The 20,753-nt window shown below is 30.9% G+C and overlaps 4 protein-coding genes across 8 annotated transcripts in view; 2 read left to right on the forward strand and 2 right to left on the reverse strand.

The window, feature by feature from the left end:
- Positions 1-1,807: 1,807 nt before the first annotated feature.
- Positions 1,808-5,188, forward strand: dUTPase (Deoxyuridine triphosphatase). 2 transcript variants are annotated; one of them, XM_074130152.1, is made up of 4 exons: positions 1,808-2,042; positions 2,100-2,251; positions 2,334-2,479; positions 4,052-5,188. In XM_074130152.1, the coding sequence occupies exons 1-4, from the start codon at positions 1,942-1,944 to the stop codon at positions 4,106-4,108; spliced, it is 456 nt and encodes a 151-aa protein (XP_073986253.1). In that variant the 5' UTR covers positions 1,808-1,941; the 3' UTR covers positions 4,109-5,188. The 2 variants fall into 2 exon arrangements, with proteins under 2 accessions (XP_073986253.1, XP_073986254.1); XM_074130153.1 differs by having other exon boundaries at positions 1,811-2,042; positions 2,115-2,251.
- A 1,277-nt stretch (positions 5,189-6,465) lies between these two features.
- On the reverse strand, positions 6,466-12,476 carry LOC141455234 (isochorismatase domain-containing protein 1-like). The gene is made up of 4 exons (XM_074130148.1): positions 11,978-12,476; positions 11,679-11,888; positions 9,383-9,499; positions 6,466-8,677 (listed from the first exon to the last, which is right to left on the reverse strand). Exons 1-4 carry the CDS (start codon positions 12,107-12,109, stop codon positions 8,534-8,536), a joined length of 603 nt encoding a protein of 200 aa, XP_073986249.1. The 5' UTR covers positions 12,110-12,476; the 3' UTR covers positions 6,466-8,533.
- An 86-nt stretch (positions 12,477-12,562) lies between these two features.
- On the forward strand, positions 12,563-20,738 carry tun (N-terminal glutamine amidase tungus). The gene is made up of 6 exons (XM_074130149.1): positions 12,563-12,819; positions 12,906-13,062; positions 14,036-14,175; positions 14,263-14,387; positions 14,651-14,758; positions 20,207-20,738. The coding sequence occupies exons 1-6, from the start codon at positions 12,758-12,760 to the stop codon at positions 20,209-20,211; spliced, it is 597 nt and encodes a 198-aa protein (XP_073986250.1). The 5' UTR covers positions 12,563-12,757; the 3' UTR covers positions 20,212-20,738.
- The window catches only part of pwn (calcium-binding EGF-like domain-containing protein pawn), a 54,140-nt gene continuing 51,164 nt past the window's right edge, over positions 17,778-20,753 (reverse strand). For 2 of the 4 annotated variants that reach the window (XM_074130128.1, XM_074130126.1), the window contains exons 10-13: positions 20,462-20,654; positions 20,236-20,324; positions 19,163-19,289; positions 17,778-18,390 (exon numbers count right to left, since the gene is read on the reverse strand). In XM_074130128.1, the coding sequence (XP_073986229.1) occupies positions 18,262-18,390; positions 19,163-19,289; positions 20,236-20,324; positions 20,462-20,654 (538 nt within the window). In that variant the 3' untranslated portion in view covers positions 17,778-18,261. The remainder of the gene's footprint in view (positions 18,391-19,162; positions 19,290-20,235; positions 20,325-20,461; positions 20,655-20,753) is intronic. The other 2 variants (XM_074130130.1, XM_074130127.1) reach the window with 2 other exon arrangements.

Below are 20,753 nucleotides of genomic sequence, written 5' to 3' on the forward strand. Positions count from 1 at the left end.
TTATAGTTGCGGTCCCCCAAACCATCCTCAATAACAATTTTTTAGAGAAAGCGTTTTGAATAAAATAGGAAGGTATTTGTACGTAAATAGCAAAATTAAAAAGCGATTTCAGTACTTCCTTTTAAGAGGAGTAAGAAAAATAAACTGCGATTACAGTACTTCTCCCTAAAAGGCAAATATTTTGAATCGAATTCATTGATGTAAATAGGTTCACTCATTGATAATTTTAACGATTGCAGTACTTCCTCTTAGTAGGTGTAAGAGCATGGTGGCACTTCACAGCCACGTAGAGGAGCTTTAACCACTTCTTCGTGGTAAATTTTATCCAAATCGAACTAAGCGTAATAGAAATATTGGTAATAATAGTATTAGAAAAGGCCTTACTTGGGTGGGGCAAACTCCCCTCCTTATGAGTCATAGCGACGAGACTTTTAAAGTGCAAATCTGTACAAAATTTCGATTCGAATGACACTTCATTCATGAAAATCGGTTCACGTTTCGATAATTTGAAACGATTACCATACTTCCCCCTAATAAGGGTAAGAGCAGAACGTCGTTTAAATGTTACGTAGGAGTGCCCTAAACCTTTCATCCTGCCAAATTTTATTAAAATCGGGTTAACATTTTCAGAGTTATTAGTAATAATAATTTTGAGAAGGGGCCTCACATATATGGGGCTAACTCCTCCCCCATTTGATGTACAGCGTCGAGACCCCCAAAAGGCACATCTACATAAAATTCCGAAACGAATGACACCTCATTCATGAAAATCGGTTCACGCGTTTAGGCGCTACGTTGTTTACAAAAAAGGTAACAACAAGAAGAAGAACAACAACAACAACAACAAGAACAAGACCAATTTTTGAAAATGCCGTTTTTGCTCATTTTCAGTAACTTTTTTCTCGTAATATATTAAATCTGGGTTTTGACAAAAAAATTACAGTTATAAAGGAGGACTTGCCCTATAATTTAAAGAAAATTTGGGAATTTTATCTTTTATAGAAAAAGAGAAAAAAATTGTCAAAGTTGGGTGTTTTTCAACGTTACACTTTTTCGTGCAGTTTTTGATGATCAACCCTTATACAACTGTCCTACCGGACAGTTTTAATTAATAGAAGCTTTATTCATTTTTTGAAAGGTGTGCCCTATCTACAAATGATGAAATATTACATATAAATTTCTTTACAGTTCTTTATATAATTGTAGAATCGTAAGCTAAAAAGTTTCTATTGTTCTCTATTCTTGCGTAGAAAAACAAATCTAGTGAGATACATTCAAAAGGCTTTTCTTATTGCGTTTATTATAGTTTCTAGTTCCTCTTTTTTGTTAATTTTTCTGTAAACAATCTGCAACGAAATTAGCAAGAAATAGAACTTAAAATAATGTGTAATTTTTTATCTTGAAATTTTAATTAGAGCATTGAATGCTCTAATTGTTCATTGCTATATTTTCTTATATTTATCTGGTCTAGTTCCAAGTTACGATAATGCAAAGAGTTTGTTGTGTTTTTTGTTAAATTATTATTTATTCTATCTTTTGACAAAAATGAAACTACAAATAAATTTGGGAACGTACGCCTACATTACTGCTTATCATAATGGTTTCAAACTTCGTTTATAATTTTGGCGCTAACTTTTGTACTCAAATGGTGTGAATTGAAGTCATTAATAAAATACTTAATATAATCCTGAAATGCAGAATAAAGTAGAATTTTTTAAGCTGATAGTTTTTTTAAAAAATTCACATCCTATAGGCAAACGTAAGGAATCAATATCTTTACCAACCTATATGCCTCAGGAACATCTGATACTGCATTAGAAGGTTATTTCTTGGTTTTAATGATGACCCGGGCTTCAGAATTCCCGCGTTAATTTAGCTTGTTCAAAAACATTGTTGGCGTGGCCTACATTTCCGAAGACAACTCAAAATTATAGATTTATAATGCCTGGTGATTCACCAGTTTTACGTTTTGTCAAATTATCCTCCAAAGCTTTTGCACCTACAAAAGGTTCAGACAAAGCTGCTGGATTTGATTTAAAAAGGTAAATATTGCATCTGTTATTATTCTTTGAATGAAATTCTAAAAACATTACCTGTAGAAATGTTTGTTTTAGTGCATATAATTATATTATATCAGCAAGAGGGAAAGAATTAATTAAAACCGATCTACAAATAGATTTACCTGAAGGTTGTTATGGAAGAATTGCTCCACGTTCCGGCTTAGCTTGGAAAAATCATATAGATGTAGGAGGTTGGTGTTCGTTTTTAAACATAATTTTCGAAATAATCTTTAATCATTTATTTTACATGTAACTACTTTATATTATTTTAAGCTGGCGTTGTGGATGCTGATTACCGAGGCAACATCGGAGTTGTATTATTTAATCATGGCTCTGAAGATTTTGTAATTAAAGAAGGCGATAGAATTGCCCAGTTGATTTGTGAACGTATTCTGTATCCATCAGTACAAGAAGTTGAGGTAAATTCGATTCTTTTATATGACTTATTTATTGGCATTAGCTCCGAAGAAAAGCAGGAAGTTACTAAAACGTATAACCCTTTCAGTCATTCAAAGAGCATTTTAGATTAGAACATTAGAGGTGATCCTGTACTCCATGAGCTACTTCTAAATGACGCTGTGATGCGTCACCCTCTTAGATATTTGAAGAGAAACTACATTTTACAAGGTCAAGAGTTTTGCAATAAATTTTTTATTTTTGCATATTATCTCCATGCTCTTCAAGTACAAGAGATATCTATACGCAAAGTGGCGTAACGCAGTCAAAACTGGATATGAGAAGCGTTTCTTTTGTCACAGGCTTCCCAGCAGATGGACTCACTTTGTATGGGACTCTCTGATGTGAAATGTTTACTGGTCTTATCGTATCCTATAAAAGGCATATTGTCAATTTGAGATATCTAGTAACTAGTTTTAGCCCTAAGTAACTTGCCTTGCAGTCCTAAATCTTCAAGGGCTGTAGGAGAAGGATTCCTTTTTTTACCATTTCGAAGAGTCCGAGGTGAGTAATGTTGCCTATTGCAGAGACCCGCTATCCGTCCAAGACTCCTTGACAGACGTCTGGGTCGAGGAAACGTGCATCCCGTAATAGAAACTAAGTGAAAAGTCCAGCTCTTTACATGCAGCCCATATCTTTTTTTCATTTCTTAAATAAGGATGTATTATAAAATTAATGAACTTAGAAGACATTAATTATTTATCTTCAGATTGTACCCTTTACTGTAGTTGTGTTACAAATTCATACGTATTGATTATTAAACAAAAAATCATTTGAGTTCTAAATACTAACTAAATATTATGTATTCCTCATGCTATTTTGTTTGGTTATTAACAATATGACGTATTTACTTAGTTATAAAATAAAAAACAAAAGTCTGTTTAAAAGAGTTTTAGAATTTAGTCTGCAGTGTCTTAATTTTTAAGAAGCTTAAAAGAAATTTTAAAAAACATGGCATTATTGATCAATATTTCGCAAAAAGATGATCCATAGATTTTAAAAACCTTGAAAGTGAAGAAACGAGTTTTTTTTTTTTTTTTTAAATGATTTTTAAGAAGAATGTTGGAAACTGAAACAGAAAAGGCAGGTCATGTAAATAATTACCAGAGGCAAAATTAAAAAGAGGATATTTTGCCCCCATAAAGTAATATCATAAAATTTAAAACCTGACAAAAAAAAAATTTGGTCTAGAGCTATATTTCTTTCTATTTCGTAATCAAGTTTTGAAAATACTTTTCCTAAACAACAAACAGGCTAACAAAGTTTAAAGCAGATTGAAAAAGCTGTTTTTAGAAGATGATCGAAGCCTGTAGTTATTTTTATCAGATAATATTTCAACTGCATATATCTATTTAAAAAAAGGAAGTCGGAGTCAAAAATCTGTCTAAAATAAAGAAGCGTTGGTATCGCGTCTAGATCCATTGCTAAGAGCTTGATTGTCCTCGGCCTACCATACGTCTTTTTTACAGTTTAAATTAAGTCTATTATTAATTTCTAATCATTTTGTTTTATTTTATTTTTCATTTTTGTTCCAGGCCATAGATTCTACCAAGAGAGGCTGTGGAGGTTTTGGATCTACCGGTGTAAATTAGTTTGGTTCTTTTAAAGTTATTTTTGTGTTTTATGTACCAGGTGGCATGTTTATGTTTCTTAAGAGCACGTATTTTAACATTATGTTGAATGTTCCTTTTTTAAAATAATATTAAGAATGATTAAATAACAGCATTTATCCTTTATAAAGTTCTATTTAGAGCACTTCAAGATGAGGGTATTTAGGGTTCCTACAAAGATTAAGTTTTCAACAATATATTACTGCTTAATTGTATATTTTTTTTAAATGAGTTTGAAAAAATGGTATTATTGGAAGTTTCTTAATGATTCCTGGCCAACTTCTCCGTTGCTAATCGAGCTGAACTCTAGTAAATTTTAAACTTTTCTTCTTTTTCTCGTAGTTTTATTTATCTTAAGAAGAGATCAGTCAACTAAAACTTCTTACTAGACCAATATTTAGTAAAATGTAATTAATTACTTCTTATGTAAGTTTGAGTAATTATATGTAAATTGTCTGTGGTTTGATGCAACGAGTGAGATTCTCCAGCTCACCTAGGACTTACTAGCGAAGTTAGAGATTAATTGCTAGGCTTCAGGTGGAATTCCGAATCTGGAATTCTGCACTGTGATATACCTGCCCACCTTAAGTTTGTGAATAGTTACAATGCTGCTGCATTTATCGTATTTTTCTTGTATATTTACTTGTTTATTCTCTTATTTATTCGTTGCTATAGTAACCATTAGTTTTAGATGTGTGATAGTTTTAAATTATTTATAACACCAACACTTTTCTTAAAATTCTTCTCCTCTAACCAATTTTAGGTTTTCCATTCTTTCTCTTTAAAATTCTTTGGTACCAGTCTATTATTTTCTGAACCATCTTTCAAATTTACTGCTCATCAAACAATCTCCTAGTGTTTACGCAAACAATTTTTTAAAAAAACATTTTTTCGTACTCATGACGAATGAACTGATCAGAAATCGAACTATTTCCTGTTACTATCTAGTAAGAGGAAGTGAAACAAACCAGAAAATGATTTAATTTTTTTGTTTTTCTGTAACAAACTATGTATTTAATAAATATTTATTATAATTTTTCTTATAAAATTCATTTCATTCAAGCTTGGTTTTCAAATTTTATAAGCCTCCAATTCTGTAAAACTATATTTTTCATAATATGTGATTCTTTGTGTTCAAAAAGTTTAATCCCAACCTTTCTACATATCTTTAAGCAATATAATGTTCAATAGTAAATTCTGGAATGCCTTGCGAGATTTTTGCCGTACCAAAAAGTGGCCTTAAATGATAACACTTATAAAGTTAGCAACACAAAAAAAGCAAACACACAGAAATGATGAAAATATTATTACTTTATAAAAAAAATCACCTAATAAAAAGTAAATAGAGTAAAGGATTATGGGGAAAAAATAAACTGTTGGTCCAGAAAGCAATTCCCGTCCTTCTGTCATCCAAGGACCACTGCTAGGATCCTAAAACTTAAAAAAGAGGACCCAACATTGCAACATTTAACGGTGGCTGGCCTTCATAAAGTTTTCAGAAAGACAGGTTATGATTTTTTGGTCGGATATTGTGGCAAATGTATTTTGGAGAACAGCTGTATATAACCAAATGTACTGCGACTTAACAAAGAAATTAATCGTTAAATTAAAAAAAAAACTAAGAAAAATCATAAATAATAAGCGAAAAACCGATTAGTTAAAATAAGGAACCTGTTTATTTGGCAGATCTGTTTAACCAAGAACACTAAACTTGTAACATTCGAAATAAAATTGATGGGAATTTAAGTGAATAATTAAAAATAACATTCGAAGATTAATTTTAATAGTTACGACCTATTTTGAAGAAAAACTGAAAAATCGCTTTATTAGTCACACTACAGGGGAGGGATTAGCTATGTGGTTAGCGTACTCGATTCCCACGCGGAGGTCCCGGGTTCGAATCCAGCTGCTGACCCTTAGATTTTCTCTTCCTAGGAGCTTCTTACAGCTCACTGTCCGGTGATGGACAGTGTTGTCTGTAACGGAGAGAACACTGTCCAGAGGTCGGCAGTGCACTGAAAAAAGCTCCGAGCGCTAATAACCTCAGCTGTTGATGCGCTAAAAAAAAAAAAAAAAAACACTACCGGTAAAATGATTTCGAGAAAGTGGAAGTAGAACCAAAACAGGATAAGACCGATAATCTTATCGGTTTTGCGGTGTTCTAAAATTTACTAGAAGTAGGATGAAGTAAAATTCCACCTTCCAACAGTAATAGCCAAATCAAATTCTTCGTAATTTAATTAAATTTTTAATTTCTAAACAACACAAAAAGCAATAAATAGCAGAAATACATTTTCCTTCGTCAACTTAAGAGAAAATTTACTAAAAATCTTTACCACTTCAAAATGAAATATTGTCACCTTTATTTTTATTTTTAAAAATTAAGTACAGCACATTAAATCATTTAAATTCGATTAAAATATAATTAATAACTTTGCATTTGAAAGCTAGGTAAGTTCAGATTTTTTTAAAATAATTGAATTTATCTAAATCTTTTAACAATCATTTCACCACCAATAATCTTACTTTAAAGATTTCTGATCAAGCAATGTTCCTTAAAAATAGACTTCGCAAGCTCTAAAAATTAACGCAAATCTTTTTTTTTCTTTTGTAAAACATGATTAACTTACTTTCATTAACTTAAAATTTAGAAAATGCTTGTTACATTTACTTAATATAATTTTGCTCTTACTGATTTTGCAAGCATTTCTTATAGAAATTAAAAAACATAATTAACTTCAGCAAAAATTAGGCCCATACATGTGCAATTGCTATTAAAACAGCTGTTCCAAAGATAATATGACTGATTATTATTATTAATGATTTCTTCATTGTTTCTGACTAATTTTCTGAGAAAAGTTCAGCAGAATCTACTTTAGACTCATATTTTTAGTAAGTGAATAAGTACGTGATTTTTTTTTTTCTTAAGAGGTAAGTAATTTTACAAGTATAATCTTGTATATCAATAATTTGTTCCACTTTTCATCTAAAAACATACATTTGGACAAAAAAGATCATTCCTCAGGAATAAAAGCATAACTTGTACTCTTCATTTACGCAACAATAGTCTTTATTCAAATTAAATCTTTCTAAAAGTTTTTTTATTTTTTTGAACATGGTATGAAGTAGTATCACAATTTTTTTTTTTTAATAAAAAAAAGGTGGTATCTATCCTAACTCCCTACAGAACTACAGATGTTAAGAACGAAAGGTGCCCAGTGCCCAGTGAATATCGACAATCCATAAGGAAACCATCAGTTTATGAAACCTTCCTTCAGTTAGACCAAAACATTCTCCAATTTTTCCGATTTTATAACTGTCCAGAAAAATCGCCTGCTTCAGTACTGAGAGATGAGTTATTCGTCTTTAGGAAAGGGACTATGGCCCTTCGCTAACTACGTAAGTCGAATCTAGGACAATAATGGGCCCCGAGAATAATACAAGCTTTTTGCTTTGGTACGGTGCCAGCTACCACACACTTCTTAAGCCACAAGGGTCCCAGGAAGATGACCACTATTGATTAACAGATAGTTGTTTGTGTGATGTAACACCAGCATAACTAACAGAAAATCGCAAGAAATGTGAAATTTCCGTTTGAGTGCTTCGCCTTCGGACTTGCTACAGTTTTAAGGTAATACAGTGAAAGTTCGTTATATCAATTGTTCCATTATTTTCTTTTATTAATATTTTATTTTTTATTTTTATGATTATTCTGTGTCCTCAAAACCCGTTGCAGTATAATCGATTGTGAACAAATTTTGTTCGATATAACCTCTACACATATCTCTATAGAAATACACTTTTTTTTTTTTTTAGTTATCCATCTAAAATCAATCTGAACTAAATAATAATCAAAAATATTGGCACAATGTGGAAGCTAAGGGTTTTTTGCAAAAAAAAAAAATTTTTTCCCAATAATCTTAAATTTCACAGCCAATGTTTGAATGCATTTCTTATCGATATATGTATATATAATCAAATAAACTTAATTGTGCAATAATTCTAGCTAAAAAAAAACAAAAAACCATAATAATATTTACAATTCTAAAAGTTATTTTAAAATATCTTAAAGAAAATAATAAAAAATACTTCATTAAAGAATAACTATGTTAGTGATAATTACGAATCAAGCGCAAAGCTGATAAAGAAGCCTTTCATTCAAATTGAAAATCTGCTAGCCAAAGTAAGGTTATAAAAAATTACTAAATCCTTATTTATATATTTTATAGGCTATTTATTATTCAACCTTTTATCCATATTCCCAAATGTATTTAGCCTTCATATTTGAACCTACCTACGTTTAAGTTGCAAACATTGACTGTGATGTGTTACGTTTTTATAATAACAAAAACAATATAATACATAAAGAAAGCAATTAACAATAATAAATTAATTATAAGATATTCTTCACATTCTTGCAAGACCCGATGGTGTAATAGGTTTCAGGATGAGCGAATGTACAGCTTTAAAATTTGGATTCTCTTTGTCGCCAAGCAGTTTAAATAATACACTTTCAGTGGTTGTTATGAAACAACCTATTTGTTGTAATCTCTGAAATTAGAGTAAAATAAGTTAATAATAATAACAAGTAGTGTAATATAAAAGCAAATTCAAAGACTTAATTGTCATTTACAGCGCAAGTACTAATCAAAAGATAGTGAATTGTAAATTCTCCTTTGTAACAAATGATTTGCTCGCATTGTGCTTGCATACTTTAGTTTAATTTTAATATTTTGCTAATTGCTCTACTTTACTCAAGGTCTGCGCTGATAGGTAACTCGTTTGGGACGAGCCTACCTGAAAGTTATTAAATTTTCTAAATGACCTGTTTTTGCTACGTTCACATTTTACAATCGATTGTGTTGGTTTACCTTGAGCCAACAACTCAGCACTCATTCTATAAATTAGCAATTAAGTAAATACTTTCTATAACAATACTAATACGTATTTTTCACCGGAAATATTGGTTTTGAGATATCCGGTGGTTCCAAAAAAAGTGTTTTTTGTAGGCTGGTCTTATCTGGAAGAATGCTTTACTACAATTCAAAAACCAAAAATATGAGCGGGTTGAGATTTAATATTTGTTGAAGCTAAGCAACTCCAGAGTCTAATATTTATTAGTATTTAAAATAAAAAACTCAATTTAATTTAATTTTGTGCACCATCCATCCTCTTAAGAGGTCGGGTTTGAAAAAAAAACTGAAAAGTTTTTGAAAAAAAAAATAATAAGAATGAGAATAAATATTGAAATTGTACCTGAAAAGCAAGCAGTCTATCTTCTTGCGTTCTAGAAGTCGTTGCATCCGCTACGACATGCACTTGTATACCAAGTGCACATAATTCTGCGGCACTTTGTTCAACGCACACATGGGCCTTAAATCAAATGTTAAATTATGGATAAGATTGAATATAAAGAACGATAATTTAATGGTAGAATTTTAAAATAATTAAATATTAATCTGATCTATTTCAATTGTCACCACTTCGATTTATTATCGAACTGTAAAGATCGATAAGACAATAGAATTTAAATTTTCAATGTAATAACAGATTTTCTTAAAAAATAAAAACAAACTTTTTAACTCATCTGGAAATTTGAGATAAATATTAATAATAATGATAAGGAACCACACAAATTCGAAAATCAATAATAATGCGATAAATAAAAATGAAAGTGGAAAAAAAAGAGTCAAGAATTACAGAACAACGAGATATTGCATAATTTCTACGTCTTTCATTTAACCTCTGGTTACTATGTAATATTTTTCCTACCTTGGCTGATCCGTAACGTATCTGGACCAAAATTTATCTCTTAACATTTTTAATCCTTTTTATTAGTTAAACAGTGCCAATATCTTGGAAGAAATAATTAATTTAGTCACTTAAAACACGGTTAACAGATTTTACTTGTTTACTGATATTGCTTTTTGAAAAATAACTGTTATATATGGAGAAGGTTCCAAACGAAAAAACAATGATGTTGTTCTATCGTATACTTTTTTAATCACCGTACCTTTGGGTTCTCGTTAAAATTCGAAATGTAACTCGGATTATTGTTCATCTGAACTTATTAACCTATACATGTGTATAAAGTGTATATATTACATTAATAAGAATTAATCAATGCCAAGGTGATTAGCATCTAGGGCATTTGCATAATATAAGGAGTTCTACGAACGCTTTCATTGCTATTCTAACTAAAATTGACATTTAACTTAAAACAAACACTACATTATAATACATTTATTTTATTTGTTTTTGTTGTAATTTTCAGTCAACTTTTTTTTTTACTAGCCACTACAAATTGATAGCGACATTTTTTCCCAGCTAGTGTTTCTTACTGATTACCGACAAATCGTATTGAACATTATTATTTTATTTATATATTTTTTTAAATAAATATTATTGAATTCTTATTGCCCTCACATTGTTAGTGTTAATTGCTGGAGAAAGTAGGTAGATAAAAATAACGATAATAAAAAAAAGGGCCGTTTGTTTTGGATGAGTCAAATGTAAGATAAGAATGGATAACTAAATAAATATAAAACAACTTTACAACTAAAAACAGTTGATAAACAAATAAATGTGAACATGAAAGAAAATAAAAAACCGTGGTCTCACATGTCTTTCTCTTTCTTATTAATTATTCTCTAACTCATAACTTTTTTTATCTTCGAATTTTAAAACAATAAAAGGGACAGTGTTAGGCAAGATGGCTATAAAAGGTTAAGGCATAAAAACGAACGACAGAACACAAAATGAAATTGTATGTTCGAAGACAGGCCTAGAAAGTGTCCTAGAGGAAGCGCAACTTCATGGGGCCTAAAGGAGTAGCAGATCTTCGGGAATGAGAAGGAAAGCTAAAAAGGAACTGATGTCGGCTGCTGAGATAGTGACTGCAGCGGTTCAAGCGCGCTTCATAAGCATGAAGCACAGCTTTTTTTTTTTTGTTACAAAATTCTGTAATTTGGACTCCTACTACTTGGCACTTCTAGTTGATCTAGTAATGTTTTACCAAAAATGATTATTGTTTTAAAGATTATTTGAATCGCTTAGACATCAACGTGGTTGACATTAGCCTTCTGGTGGAAATGATTAGGTGGTACTCTAGCTTGTTGGTGATCCATAAGATAGTCATCAGAGGAGAGCATTGATACAGACGCTGCTACGCCCAGTAGCAGGTTTAAAAACCACCACCGCTTTTTGTTTTGCTTAACGTCGGGGTGGTATGCGCTCATTCAGCAATCTTAAGCACTACCTCCTTAACAAGCAGTCCTTAACGTTAACTCTAATACTAGTTTCCGACAATGCCGCAATGTATGGACACCGAAGGAATTGGTAAAAATTGGATTTCTCTTCTCTACCTCAATGTCTGAGAATTTCGTACAAGCGACTGCAAGAATTACGGGCTACTATTAGAATTGCTTGGCTTTTGCACTATAAGAGAAGCATTATAAAAGAGAAAAATACAATTTTTGTACCTCCAATTGCTATTAAAACAAAAATAAATTCTTAACAAAATTTGCTAATAAAATAAAATTGTTTTACACACCTCAAGACCAAACAGGACAACGCACTGCACATTACCATCACATAATGAATCCAACTTTTTATAAAAGTCCGCTGTAACCATACTGAATTTCGTTTTAGAGAAAACAGCTTTAGCATGTGCTATATCCAACTCTTCAACAGTTCTTCCAAGACCTTGAGGATATTGTTCAGTGACCACTAATGGTATGTCTAAGATTTTGGACGCCTGTAGCTATAATTTATAGAATAAAGAAAGGTAGTGGTAAACCTTGATTCATGATTAAAAACAAAGACAATAACAGAAAAATAAACTACGCTTACCAGTTTGTTGGAAGACTGTATGATCTCTTGAAAATACATAGCTGCAGTTCTGAATTTTTCTTGTACATCGCACAATAGAAAAACAGTTCTTTTTACTGGTAGAAAACCAAATTTTACAATTGTTGATGACATCTTAGTATTTCAAATGTTTCAAGAAAATACTTTAGTTTAAAATTTCTTAATAGAATCAACAATTCTTACACAATAAACAAACGCACACAAACTGAGCAATAATATTCAGTCAACTGTAAAAACGAAACAATGATAGCGTTGTTGATAACTCTCAAGTACTTCGATGTTTATAGTATGCCACGATATCAGGCGAAATGAGATAACAAAAACAAAACCTTTTTTTTAACCACTATGACTTTGAATCATTAACAAAACTAAAAAATCGAAGTCAATACAGACACAATAAATAAAAATATTCATTTGAGCCATTCATTTTCCATGGTATATTATTTACTGGACAACCGTTCATAAAACTATTACATAATTTGGAATATTGTTACAACCTTAGCTTGGAGAGTGGGGTGATCAAAGAGGGGTATTGGTTTTACAAAACAACTGTACTTACAGTAGGTTATTTAGCGGTTATAAGAGGGCCAAAGTACCTGACAGCCCATCCATCAAGCAGTTTTAACTTGAAGATAATATGAAAATTAATAGTTAACATTGTGATGTCATGACTATGCTTTGAAATGTTTGAATAATATAATTTTTTATAATGACTCACAGAGCAGCGTGTTTTTAAAGTTCATCGGCTGAAAGAGATCCATTATGTACAAGACAAACACTTTAAAAATTAAACGTGAACATTGCACGTATACACCTTGCTATTGGTAATTATGCTAGTTAAATTTGAATTTACAAAAATGTACACTATTTCAGGTGGTCTTCTATTTTAAGACATAATTTATTTTTTAAGCGAAGAAAACGTTTGGAAATTGTGTGAAAAAATTAAGGATTCTGATTCTGATTTACTGGAGAATTGTTATGTAATATTTGTCTCAAATGATGCTAAACAAGTGCCTATTTGGTTTCAAAGATCTGGTCATATTTCAAGAGATAATTTATGTATTTGGGTAAGTATAATCGTTACATTGTTATTACTATCAGAAGAAAAGTATTTATTCAAAATGGTAAATCTGAGTAAATATATTTCACATTAACAGTATGTAAGTGGCTTATCCAAAAAATTAGACCACTCGTCGTTAGTTTCAACACTTAGGAAATCGAAGTTTTTGTTTTTAATAAAGAAAAAACTCTAGGAGGGTTCTTTATCATCAATATTGTCTTTGTACAAACCATAAATTCGGCTATTTCGAGTTAATCAGTAATTCACCATATGTCAGGTACGGAACTATAGTGAGGCAGTAGTTCACCACAAATATAAGGCAAAGCCTTCTACATTACATGTTCTTTAAAAGTTTAAAAACTGGAATAGATTTCTGCTAGATTTTTCCAGCATTTCATATGCACTGTTAATGTAGATTACATTCATATAAATTTATAACATTTATTTTAATCCGTTTTCTTGGTAATTTCGTTATAGAGCAGTTTTCGGGTTGTTTTTGAGATAAACGTCTCCATAAGATAGCTTTTCAGAGCAATTTACGGTCTTACAGTCTATATAAAGTAGTTTTGAATGAAGTATTATTAATATATTTCGATCATGAAGAACATGAGATAGAGCCTGGAAAATAGTAATAAGAAAAGGTCATGTGAGGGGTTCATAGGCGATTTTTTTTTTTTTGTATTATCAATTTGTATTCTATTATAAAGGAGGACTTGCCCTATATTTTAAAGGAAATTTGGGAATTTTATCTTTTATAGAAAAAAATTGTCAAAGTTGGGTGTTTTTCAACGTTACGCTTTTTCGTGCAGTTTTTGATGATCAACCCTTATACAACTGTCCTACCGGACAGTTTTAATTAATTTAAAAATTTATTGACACTATTTGCTAGATTTTTTGTTCATACTGTTAGCTACTCATTACAAATTTACTTTGATTTTATTTGGATTAATTGAAGTCAAAAAAATTCTTTACTGTTGCAGGATTACCATGTATTCTTAATATTGAAAGATCCTAAAGAAACTAAAGTTTATGATTTTGACACAGTCTTAGAATTTCCTGTAACTTTTAATAATTACGTTAAACAAGCGATAAAACCTGAATATAATGAACATTACGAAAGGTTTGGATTATTTAAATCCACAATTTATTGATTATCGTTAAAAAAAAAAAGTGTAAGAAACATTGAAAGTATTTATTTATTTTCTAGATTGTTTCGAGTGATTTCTGCTGACATATTTTTGTCAACTTTTGCATCAGATCGTAGTCACATGCGAAAACCAGATGGTAGTTATACGAGTGATCCACCGTTTTATGCACCTATAAGTTCTAAAGGTAAACTTTTCATTAAATAGAGTAGAATAGATTTAGGCAGTTTTCTTCGGATGTACGCGTTATTTCGTGATAAATTTGGAGATGTCATATAGGGATCTAACTGCTACTCAAACAGCGAACAGTATCTCATCTCCCAATTTATTTGCATACTATACAATGAAATAAAAAGTACTAGAAAAGAATTTGATTTCTAAGAATCGCATTTGAAGAAACCCTGCTGCACATTATAACTGTATTTTTAAAACAAATGAATGATTTTTCAGATAGTACTAATAACATTCAAGAATTTATATCAATGAACTCAAAGATCGGCTATGGTGAAGTCATGAATTTGAAGAAGTTTTGCCAATATTTTCTGCCAAATCAATTAGGTAATTAATAATTTTAATTAAATTAATTAATTCTACGTGGTGCAAACTAATTCTAGACGAATTTTCAGTTTTTGAACTATGCTTTTCGTATATATACACATTCGGAATAAGAGATTAATTTATGAAATCTACTTTTAAGTAAGATTTCAATTAAAAGACACAAAATCGAAACATGTACATGTCACTATTTCTTTTACGAGTGCTTTTTTACATTCTTGAAAGAAAATGAAATTGAACAATGATTAGTGGAACAGCATTTTATGGAAATAGTAAACGCATAAATAAAGATTGGGATATCTTATTTTATTTTTTTTCTAAAAATATCAACGATGTAGACAAAAAAGGTTTCTTCCAGCACTTCTTAGTTTAGTTTTCTTAACATCCTTACACTTTCTGTTACTATAGCAAAACTAAGATTTGGAGGTACCTAGAATTCCCTAATCCATGATATATTTTAAAGATTTCATACTTCTCGTCTCATATTTGTTGAGTAAATTTTGAGTAAAAATGTTGATAAATTAAACCTCAGTTAACAACTACCATCAGGAAAGGGATTAGCTATTCGGTTAGGGTATTGGATTCCCACGCGTATTGGAGGTCCCGAGTTTGAATCCAGCTGCTGACCCTTAGATTTTCTCTTCCTAGGAGCAGAAGCTCTGTAAGAATACAGCTCACTGTCCGGTGATGAACAGTGTGGTCTGTAACGAGAGAACACTGTCCGGAGGCCAATAACCTTAGATGTTGATGCGCCTCAAATAATAATGATAATAATAATAAAAACATCGATTTCAAAATTGTTTTGAATATTTTTTATTGAACAGTAACACAGAATTATTTGAAGCTATAGAAGGATAGTATTAATTGTAATAAATGCCCTTTCTTTTAGCTAACGGGTGATGTTTACAACACTGTAAAAATGAATATCAGCTACTATTGTACAAGCAAAAACCTACGATTATAAGTTAAAAATTTAACAAACTTTTAGTTGGCGTAAAAATTAAAGCTTGGAACATGAATATTTAAGAAGATTACTCGCATAAAAGAAAATTTGTACTAATTTAAACTGTATATAGTTGTACGTAGTTGTGCGCAATTTGATGACCTTAATGTTATTCTATTGTTTTGATGTGAATACGTCTTTAAATTTGAATCATATGGTGGCAATCCAAAAAATCTAATGATAACAAAATCGGGGGATACAGTTTCGCATTATAGTTTCGAATCTATCGTCTACATCCAAAATTAAATTAGGCCACTGGATAGCTAAAGGATCAAAGAATTCATTACGATAAGCGAGGACTGTGACACATCGGGAAGCGCCGCCATTTTGAGATCATTTTGCTGCGATTCGAGATTTGTAATGAGTATAACTTTTGACTCGGAGAAGGTACGATGTTCGTTTAAGTTTTAATCGTCAGCTGTCGTCACAATCTAAAAATTGTATATAAAACATTAGTATAAAATAGTGACAGTAAATAAAATTAAGGTGTTAGAATGAAAAAATATTATCAAAAATATATAATGTCGGCCTTTACGCGTCGAAAAGCCAAAACCAAATACAGAGATCGTATACGGTAGGAAAGGGCTTCTCAAGAACAATCGAATGGTGATAATAAAACACCATATGACCGAGTCAAGCTGTGCCGGGAATGTAAAAGAATGAATGCGTCCGAGCGGATCAACGACGGTGTCAGGTACATCTGCAGCTGGGGCGGTTGAAATTATGCAAGTGGATGATGAAATCGCTTCTACATCGACAACAGACTGTATAGGCATAGATTGTGTTCGATCGTCGATTATGAAGACACATTGTTTCATCCCTAAATACATAAATAAAAATATTTTATATAAAAAATATAACCCGTTATGGAAACGTATTCACGTACAACACATGGTCGTGTCCATGACACAGCCACACGTTAATTTTTGTTTTTGTTTTAAATTGTTTGAAAGTAATTGGTGTTACAATTAGTTTAAATTGAAACCATTTAATTTTACCTTAAAAAGTATTTCTGGCCCCCCCAGAATATTTCATGCATTTGGTCCTCATGACACAGCCACACGTTAATTTTTGTTTTTGTTTTAAATTGTTTGAAAGTAATTGGTGTTACAATTAGTTTAAATTGAAACCATTTAATTTTACCTTAAAAAGTATTTCTGGCCCCCCCAGAATATTTCATGCATTTGGTCCTCTGAATTGACAAGGCCGCGGCCCTCTGGGCACGTGTATTAGGTTCTCCCTATATCGTTGCTGGCTCTATGTATTCGAACATGAACGGTTGTCATGTTAAATTTCAGTACCCAAATTTTTGGTGTAGTCGACTGATGTATGTACGTGTTCTTCGACCGTATGTAAAAAATTTCTAATTTTTTTTTCTGTGGAGTATTATTCATCATTTTTGAAGTTTTAATCAGAAGTGGAAATAAAAATGAATAAATAATTCAAGTATAAAACATTTATTTAAAAAACTAAAAATATTTTAACTCACTTTCTTTCTTCACAAGCGTTAACACAGTTATACATGTAATTATTCGAACAAGAACCTTTAATACACATAACTGTGACGAAAGTTATGAGCAACTTGGTATAAGCAGCTACTTGAAAAAAAAAAACGATCCTCTAAGTCAAAATTGTATTGAGTTTTTGTGTATTGTACGACTTCAAATTCAATATGTTTGTAAAATTCAAAGGCTTTTTTTTTTATCCACATCAATTTGAGTTAAAGTTAGGTTCTGAATATTTTTAAGGTTAAAAAATTTAACGAAGCTGCTGGATTTCGTAATTTAATGAGATTGATGCTTGATTATTTTTTTTGATATTTTAATTCAAAAGAAATCGATTTTAATATTTTTTGATGAAATCGATTTAAAAAAAAAAAATAAAATGCAGTTATATACTGCTGTGAACTTTATATTTTTTCCCCCAGTTCTCCAAAATTATGTTTACTTTATTTCTTTTTTTATTATTATTGTCAAGAAGATATTATTATGCACAAAATAAAGAAAATATATAATACGATTTTATTATTTTTTTTTTTTTTAGCTTTGCGAGAAAAAACTAGCCTTTAAGATTTACTGATTAAGTTCACATACTTAACTTCTTATTAAAGTATTGTTTTAAAGGTTCTTGTTCAAGTGTGCAAACGTTATTATACGTTTTTTATTTCTCTTATTATTATTATTGTTGTATTTTTTACAATTAAAAATTAAAATAAAATACAGCACTGGATTTATTTTCTTTTATTTTTGCATAGTTTACAAAATTTTTAAATTAAACTAATTTTTATATAAATATATAAACAATTTGAGATTCCTATTTATATACTAGCACTTTTTATAATTTTTTTTTTTTTTTTTTTGAAAGTATAGATAAACTTTTCAAAATTATAACTTTTTTTAAACGAATTCTTTTCATCATAATTTGGACATAAACAGTAACATTTGCTGTTCAAAATTTAATATTTTTTGGCTTTCCCAGTTGATCATCCATTTCTTTACATCCGTCATGTCCTGTAGTAATGGGATCTTCCCATGGTGTATGTATTCAGTGCGATACATCCGGGATGTTTGTTACTATTAAAATGATCTGTCTGTTGTTCGTAATCTACGTCATAATAGATACCACTTTGGTTCTGAAATCAAATTACCAAACAAAAAAATTCGGCTTGAGATAGTATCAAACATAATTCGTGAACCCAAACAAAGAGATTTGTACAAAATGTTCAAGCTTAAGAATTCCCTTGAGAAGATCAAATGGTTTAGGAAGAATCATAAGAAATATTAGCACTGATTCTCAGATAATATACTTGGATTTTTACATGAAGGTAATTAGGCAGGCTAACTGTCAATAGTATGGAATTAAAAAAAACAAACTTGTTTCTGACTTATCTGAAAAGGTAGCGTATAAAGATTGGTAGGTTTTAGAGTATCCAGGGTAAAGATTGATTGTGAGAGACGAATGAGTGGCCATTTATTTATTTTTTTAAAGGGATTTTTGGTTTAAGATTATTGCTATCTCTTAATCCTATTCAAGTCTTCTATTTTCTTTGAAATTGGCCTCATATTTCAAATATTGCCCAGACCAGCAGGAGACTAGTACGACGAACTTGCGAAGTTGCTTGTGGTCTCAGACTTCAGCCCCCAAAAGCTAGCATACTCGGCTGATAGAATGCCTAAGCGGACTCAATCTAGGCACTTTTTAGGTGCCTAGCAGAAAGTTTTCAGGTGGATACAGCCATCGCCGATAAAATATAAAGAGGTACAAGATATTCTGACTAAATTTCTCCAAAATACTCGTAACTAGTAACTTCCCTTTTTTTAATGACATCTCAATACACCCAGGTCAGGCCATAAAAAAATACTGACTACTCATTTTAAAATGGATGGTAAAAAAAAAATACCTACAGCTATCGAACTTCTGCTTTTAGGTCTTGGAACTTGGAAATTTCTACCCAAGAGATCAGTTCTATCTTCTTCTTCGCTACTAGAATCTTGTCGGGTATTATGCGCCGAACCAGGCCTCAATCCTAACCTAGAACAATTAAAGAAGAAAATGAAAATGGTTAATTTTTTTTTATTGAAAATTGCAAAGCGTTTTTCTATGCAATTTCAGCGTTACATGACATATTACTAATGAAATATTAATAAGAATTAGATGTGTAATTTAGAGTTCAAAAATTGAAGAAAATGGATTTTATCGGATGCGGCACTTCACTGAATAGATTTTCCATTTCCACTTTACTATCGATAGATAAAAGAGTAAACTGCAATCGTGTCAAACTTTCGATTAAGAATTTTTACTGGAATAATCAGTTTTTTTTTTATATCGATAAAGTGAGAATCTTCAAGAAACGTCAAGCTTTCTTCACGAAAATCGATTTAATTATTGTGATCATATATAATATGGAGCTCAACTAAGTTTGGTACAAGTTTCTTGTTCAAGAAAAAAGCAATTATGTAAATTGCGGTAAGAAATAGACGTGAATTTACTCACACTTTTATTTTATTTATTTATTTTTTAATGCAACATAAGCTAGCTTTGATTTTTTTTTTTTATAATAAAGTTTCGACAATTTCTGTGCATTGTTGCGTTCCTATGATGGATCTAATTTAACTTTACTTAAATCTCAAGTAGTCAAATTTTAAATTGAACCCTTATTATTATTATTATTTTAATTATTTAAGGCGCGTCAACATATCAGGTTATTGGCCCCGAAGCCTTTTTCACTGCACTGCCGGCCTCCGTGTTCTCTCGTTTCAGACAACACTGTCCATCACCGGACAGTGAGCTGTAAGAAGCTCCTAGGAAGAGAAAATCTAAGGGTCAGCAGCTGGATTCGAACCCGGGACCTCCGCATGGGAATCCAATACGCTAACCGCATAGCTAATCCCTTCCCTTATATTATTATTATTATTATTGTTATTGTATTTTTTGTTCTATTTGTACAGATTAAATTCACTACAAATGGAGAAGTTACCTGGGCAGAGGCATCGGTGCTATTGGCAAAGTCCCTCCATAGCCAAACATCGCTGAAGATGGCCTAGTGGGAATGCCGACTGGTTCAGGCTGAATTAAAAATATCAGAGAAAATTTAAAAAAACCACACCAATACTTTATTTTTCAAAAGAAAATTTTCATTTTTACTGTTATTAATAATAAATAATGAACAAAAAAAGGATTCTAAACAAAAAAACATGATATACTTTTACCGCATAGTGATTAGTACTTTGTGCCATTACATCTGCTATTTGAGCCCATCTCAGCCGATCTTCTAGTGACACTTGATATGGAGGTGCACCAACCCCTGGAGTCTTTACGGTACTCCCACCGGATGGCATATAACCAAATACTGGTGAACCGATTCCGGCAATTTTTTGCTCTTTATTCCATCTACGACTAATGAGAAAAAAAAAAAAAAATTCTTAATTGCAGAAACAATATAAGTTGTATAAATTAATATTAAATTATTCTTGAAATTAACTTGACTTTTAATCT

The sequence above is a fragment of the Rhodnius prolixus genome, unplaced genomic scaffold, assembly GCF_049639745.1.
Source record: "Rhodnius prolixus isolate KJV_2025 unplaced genomic scaffold, Rpr scaffold_33, whole genome shotgun sequence".
In the NCBI taxonomy this organism is placed as follows: Eukaryota; Metazoa; Arthropoda; class Insecta; order Hemiptera; family Reduviidae; genus Rhodnius; species Rhodnius prolixus.

Bases quoted from the DNA above. Each gene is read 5' to 3' on its own strand.
- tun (XM_074130149.1), top strand. From the start codon at position 12,758: ATGTACAAGACAAACACTTTAAAAATTAAACGTGAACATTGCACGTAT. The intron at 12,820-12,905 runs GTAATTATGCTA...TTATTTTTTAAG, and splicing joins ACGTATACACCTTGCTATTG to CGAAGAAAACGTTTGGAAAT. The intron at 14,176-14,262 runs GTTTGGATTATT...TTTATTTTCTAG, and splicing joins TATAATGAACATTACGAAAG to ATTGTTTCGAGTGATTTCTG.
- LOC141455234 (XM_074130148.1), bottom strand. From the start codon at position 12,109: ATGTCATCAACAATTGTAAAATTTGGTTTTCTACCAGTAAAAAGAACT. The intron at 11,889-11,977 runs GTAAGCGTAGTT...TATAAATTATAG, and splicing joins TACAGTCTTCCAACAAACTG to CTACAGGCGTCCAAAATCTT. The intron at 8,678-9,382 runs GTACAATTTCAA...CTCTAATTTCAG, and splicing joins ATAGACTGCTTGCTTTTCAG to AGATTACAACAAATAGGTTG.
- dUTPase (XM_074130152.1), top strand. From the start codon at position 1,942: ATGCCTGGTGATTCACCAGTTTTACGTTTTGTCAAATTATCCTCCAAA. The intron at 2,252-2,333 runs GTTGGTGTTCGT...TATTATTTTAAG, and splicing joins AAATCATATAGATGTAGGAG to CTGGCGTTGTGGATGCTGAT. The intron at 2,480-4,051 runs GTAAATTCGATT...TTTTTGTTCCAG, and splicing joins CATCAGTACAAGAAGTTGAG to GCCATAGATTCTACCAAGAG.